At 43.1% G+C, this 6,000-nt stretch overlaps 1 protein-coding gene across 1 annotated transcript; it reads left to right on the forward strand.

Annotated features, from left to right (window-relative positions):
- Positions 1-3,531: 3,531 nt before the first annotated feature.
- LOC147432098 (uncharacterized) lies at positions 3,532-5,772 on the forward strand. Its single transcript, XM_086491880.1, has one exon. It carries the CDS (start codon positions 3,532-3,534, stop codon positions 5,770-5,772), a length of 2,241 nt encoding a protein of 746 aa, XP_086348006.1.
- Positions 5,773-6,000: the final 228 nt, after the last annotated feature.

Raw genomic sequence — 6,000 nt, forward strand, 5'->3', positions numbered from 1 at the left:
AAGAGGAACCATTCACCTTGCAGGATGGTTATCTTCTCCACGGCAATAGGCTATGTGTTATCCATTCCCTTCGTGAGAAGGTTATGTATGAATCCCATGCTCCTCCATATGCAGGGCATAAAGGTATTCAACCTACTCTCCTAGGAGTAGAGACGTATTTCTATTGGCCTACCATGAAAGTGGACATACAAGAGTATGTTTCAAAATGTGTAGTATGCCAAAAGACCAAGTATGATAGAGGGAAGCAACCTGGATTACTCAAGCCATTGCCTATTCCAAATTCACCATGGGAGAGTATATCCATGGATTTCATCTTTGGATTACCCAAGTCTATCCATGGGAATACAGGAATATGGACAATAGTCGACAGGTTTAGCAAGCAAGCACATTTTATTCCTCTCAAAAAGACTATTAAGGCACATCAAATGGCAACTCTCTTCATATCTCAGATTTTCAAGCACCATGGATTACCCACATCCATTGTGTCAGATAGAGATCCTAGAATGACCAGTAATTTTTGGAAAGGTCTCTTTGAAAATCTAGGAACAAGATTGAATTTCTCTTCGGCCTATCACCCACAAACGGATGGCCAAAGTGAGATAGCCAATCTTACGATACTCGATCTACTCAAGACTTATGTTACCGAAGTAGATCAACGCTCACAATGGGAAAAGTATTTACCTCTAGTAGAGTATGCCTACAATAATATTGTACATACTTCTACGGGGAAAGCACCTTTCGAGATCATAGAGGGAAGACCTAAAAGTCCCTTGCTACTCAAAGTACATGGGAAGATCTTCGCCGCCGATGAGTATAGCCGTGACCTACAAGAATCTTTTCAAAAGATTAGGGAGGCTATAGCCATCTCTCAACAAAGGCAAAAAGATGCTGCTGATAAGCACAGAAGAGCCTTAATGTTCAAAGAAAATGATTGGGTCTTACTCAAGTTTCCTAAGGCTCGATTAAGGCAAACGACGGGCAAAAATCCTACGGGCCATCAGAAGTATTATGCTAAACTAGCAAAAAGATACTATGGTCCTTTCCAAATCTTGAAGCCCATCAATGAGACGGCTTATCAACTCAGGTTGCCCAACCATTGGCTTATACACAATGCCTTTCATGTAAGCCTACTTAAGCCCTACAAAGGAGAGCCACCAACTGAACCAATTATTGAAGACCCTCCTGAAGTTGAAGACCAAGAAGAGGTGCTACAACCCGAAGCTGTCCTTTGGCATGAAGACAAGGTACTACGACATGGTAAGATAATCCGACGGTATCTTATTAAGTTCAAAAATTATCCTTTTGAAGATGCTAAATGGATGCAAGGAGTACAACTTAAGGATAGTATGAACCTTGTCAATGCTTACAATGCTACATTAGAGTAAGCAAATGTACAACTCTCTCTTAAATGACTCATGTTTTTGTCTTATAAGACTAATCCTCTTTTTAATTGTGCATAAATTTAACTAGTATGCATGCTCAGAATCATGTTTGTGATGACGACGTCTCTCAAACACCAAGTAGAATTTGTCACTCTACTTTGGGAGAATGAAATGGACTAAAGAGCAGACATGCTTGCGGCAGCTATGTCTCCCAAGCACCAAATGGATTAGTCATCCATCTTGGAAAGATGTCGTAGGGTAAAAAAGGGATCCTCTACCCGCTAAGTACGATTGACTAATGACTAAGGCTTTTTCTCTTCTACCTCATAGTCGAGGACGACTATGATTTCAAGAGAGAGGTAATGTCGTAAAATCTAATATCTAACCAACCCAAATGATTTTCTCATATTAAATTGATCACTTAATGTGGGAGAATAAATGGGAACAAGTGTTAAGATATAGATATGTGCTTATAGATCTATCTCAACACGGGGTCAATAGTAAAGGGGCCCAAATGGGAGATGGTCTATCAAGAGCAAGGCTAACCAATGGAGCATAAGACCTTAGGGTTAGCTTCATTGAAGACCTCCAATAATGTGTGTAAAAGTGCTTTGACCTTAGGTAAGCTAGGGCTGAGCTTGAGGTGGGAACTCGGCCCAAGCTCGAGGTGCTTGTCGTACTTGAGGTGCTTGATTAAGATGCTTGAGGTGCTTGACTGGCTCCATGCTTGAGGTGCTTGACTTGGTGCATGATTAAGGTGCTTGAGGTGCCTTGAGAAGCTTGCCTGAGATACACCCCCTACTTCAAGTGCTTAGTCATGCTTGATGACTAAGGGGCTTGCTCATCCAAAGTCAAAAATATCCCTACAAGGAGGGGGGTGAGCCTACAAGGGGGGGGGGATGAGAGAGAACACACACACACACACACACACACAAGGGAAGCCCCAGCTTGAAGAGGCAGCAAGGACACTTGTCAAGTTCCTCCCCATGTTGCCCTCATGGTGTGCCTGAAGCCTATTGGTTGGCCACCCAAGGGGTCCAATGATAATTTAGGATATTTAATTAATTGATTTTTCATTTATCAAGTCCTCTCTCTCAAAGGGGAAAGGGGGACACTTGTCCCAAGGCTACCCATGTTGCTTGTAATGGCTCTTGCTTTTGATTGGCTAGGCCTGGAGGGGTCCAATGAGCTTCAAGCATGAGCTACAAGGGGGGGTCGACCCAAGCAAGCTAGGGGGGTGCTTAGGGGGTATACTCACCCACACACACTCACAAACACTCTCATTGTGTACTATGCAAAGTGCAAGAGCTCCCTCTCCTTCTCCAAGCAAGTAGAGGTTGAGAGCCTACACCAACACTCTTGGCTATGGAGTGCAAATCCATCCAAGAGCCATGCTTCAATGCTTGAGCTTGCCATCTATTTCTTCTTCATTACTATGCTATTATGTATGCTAGCACAAGAGTTATGATAAGTGAGGAACTAGCTCTTTCTCGTATGAAATGTTTCTTCTTCCTCTTCCCTACCCTCATTCCCTGCTAGCTCTCTCCACCTTTGAAGGTGTTTGAGGTCTTGGGACTGAGGCTTGGTATAGTTAAAGCTTTCTTCAAGTTTAGGTTATGCTATGATGGTGATGCATGAAGCTTTCCATCTTCATTGCTTCACCTAGGTCACAAGGAACACAAAGAATGTATTGTAACAAGTCTCTCTTTATGGGAGAAATCATAATACAAATGCCTATTGGAGGGGGGACCGGCTCCACATAAATCCGGTTCTCAACTGTTGTCATGTTCTCTAAATTCTCTCTCTTGCAAAAGTATTGTCCATGCCAAGTTAACTAATTGCTATAATTATGTTGCTATCTTCAATTATGTCTACCCGCTATGCTCACAAAATCATTTCTTGAAAGTACTCTCATTAAATTCCGCTACTCTCAAATTGAATAGGCAAATTCCATTACAAGTTGAGCTTCCCGACTCTTTTCTTCAGGTCCCCTAGAAGATATAGGGAGGCCGCGAACAAAGATTATCAAACGATCGCAAAGTGGGAGCTCCTAAACGTTGATAGAAGATTCGCCCTGGACATTGAGAATTTATTTTTCAAGTCTATCAAAATCATGTCACAACAAGTTTCTTCCTCTGTTTGGGTGCGAATGCGCAAGGGAAAGCTAGGGGGTGCAGTGCTAACCGCAAGGCAGGTTGTAGAAGACACAAACATAGAGAGGCTTCTCAACTCAAGATTAGGCTTTAGAGACTTCGAGGCGCTGCGCACGTCCCCCGACTACAAGGAAAAGATGAAAAAAAATGTCTTCGCAATGATCTGGCAACTTGGACCGCCTACATTTTTTGTCACGTTCTCCTCCGCAGAACGAAGATGGAAAGAGCTTCTTGCTGCACTTGAGAAGTTGGTCCCACTGAGCCAAGATCCTGACGAGAGTCTGAACTCATATCAACGTCGCCTCATTCGTGCCGATCCCATTACAACTGCTCGTTTCTACGTAAACAGGTTCAACGCAATGAAACGGTTGTTGCGCACTGATTCCTCCATATGCGGCAAAATACGGGACTTCTTTTTCATCACGGAGTTCCAAAGTCGCGGTAGCCAACATGATCATGGTTTACTATGGCTAGAAAATGCTCCATCACTCACAACACACTCAGATCAAGATATTGTATTATTTCTAGATACCCACATTAGCACAGATAGATCCATCTTGCCCAATGACCTTTCTGAAGCTTACAAGCACAAGCAGCATAAGACTTGCCAAAAGAAGAGCAAAAGTTGTCGTTTTGGATTTTCACGTTTTCCCATGCCATTCACAACTATTATCCGACAAGGAATACTTGAGGCAAACATAGCTAGACAAGGCAAGCTTTATTTGCAACAAATCGAAAAACAACTCAGCCAAATTGATTTACAAAATGCCCCTACTTTTGAAGAATGGCTAGAACAAGTACAACTCTCCATGGAACAACACTTGCTTGCATTGCAAGCAACTATCTCAACACCCACCATTTTTCTCAAGCGCAAACCAAGCGATATATTCACAAACAACTTCAACAAACCAATAGCTTCACTTTGGAACGCAAATACAGATATACAGTTTGTGCTAAATGCACATGGAGCTGCGAGCTATTGCACCTCATACATGACAAAAATGTACAATACATTAATAGGAGCAATCAAGTCACAAGTTGATCACTGTGTCGCAAACAATGCAACAACGTTGGAGAGACTACGAAAAGTTGGTAGCACAATCCTTAAGACACAGCAAATTAGTTCACAGCAAGGTGCTTACATATGTCTCTCGCTCCCATTGCATAGCTCCTCTAGAGAATTCATATACATAAATACTAACCCACCTGAAGAGCGTGCCCTCGTTCTCAAAAAGAAGAACGCCCTACAAAAAATGCACTCCGACACAACAGAAATCTTCTCTGCCTCCATCTTTGACAAATATACCTCTAGACCACACTCGTTCTTTGCCATGTGCTTGGCCCAGTTCGCTTCCACAACCAAAGACCCCTCCAGGCCTGACAAGTTGCTGCAGAAGGCACGCATCGTGCGGTACGTCAGATACAATAAAGCCAAAGACCCTGACAACCACTACAGAGAACAATACCTTCTCTTCTTGCCGTGGTCAAGACATGTGAATGAGCACCTACCCGAAGGTTCATCTTGGATCGATGTCTACACTTCAAACATTGAGACAGTAAAAAACAATGAATCACAGTTCGTTGTCGAACCAGCTCCACTTGATAGACTCGCAACAGCTATCACAACCTCACGCAGCACGAGGAGTGTAAGTTCCTTGAACGATTCCAACAGTCCCAGCGTGATGATCAACACCCCATCAAACCAACCGACAAAGAAACCATTTGCTTTGCATTTTTCCAAACATATTGGCATGACCAATGAGGATTTCCACACATCAATAAAGAAACTAAACCCACAACAGCGACTCATCCTCGATGATGTCATGCTTAAAAAACGCATAGCGCCATATGAAAAGATACATCTCTTCCTCACGGGTGGAGCAGGCACTGGGAAAAAATTCACGCTACTCTTGCTTGTCGAAGCCCTCATTCGTTTCTACACGCATAAGTCGGGCCACACTTCTGACTTTCCTAAGGCACTCATGATGGCATATACAGGTAAGGCAGCATTCAACATTGGTGGTACAACTATACACTCAGCTTTACATTTGCCTTTGATCACTACGACACACACAAGCCTCAAAGCAGAAAAGCTAGATGCATTGTCCTTACTTTATCAAGATTTGGAGCTTGTAGTGTTTGATGAAGTCTCCTTGATAGGATCAAGTGTCTTCTCATTGGCCGACTCGCGTCATCGTGCCATCAAGAGAAAACACGACCAACCTTTTGGTGCATGATGTCATACTTTGTGGTGACCTCTGCCAAGCTAGTCCAGTCAAAGACTTTGGATATTCACAACCAAGCAACCTCTTCTCGAGGCGGTTGCACCTTCGTACTGGCATGAATTCCTTAAGTGCTACGAATTAACGATGACAATGAGACAAACCGATGGACAGTTTATAGAGGTGCTCAACCGAATGAGAACTGGCTCACACACCAACAGCGACCTTGCTTACATTAACAAC

The sequence above is a fragment of the Adiantum capillus-veneris genome, chromosome 20 (assembly GCF_014529385.1).
Source record: "Adiantum capillus-veneris isolate H3 chromosome 20, ASM1452938v2, whole genome shotgun sequence".
Lineage (NCBI taxonomy): Eukaryota > Viridiplantae > Streptophyta > Polypodiopsida > Polypodiales > Pteridaceae > Adiantum > Adiantum capillus-veneris.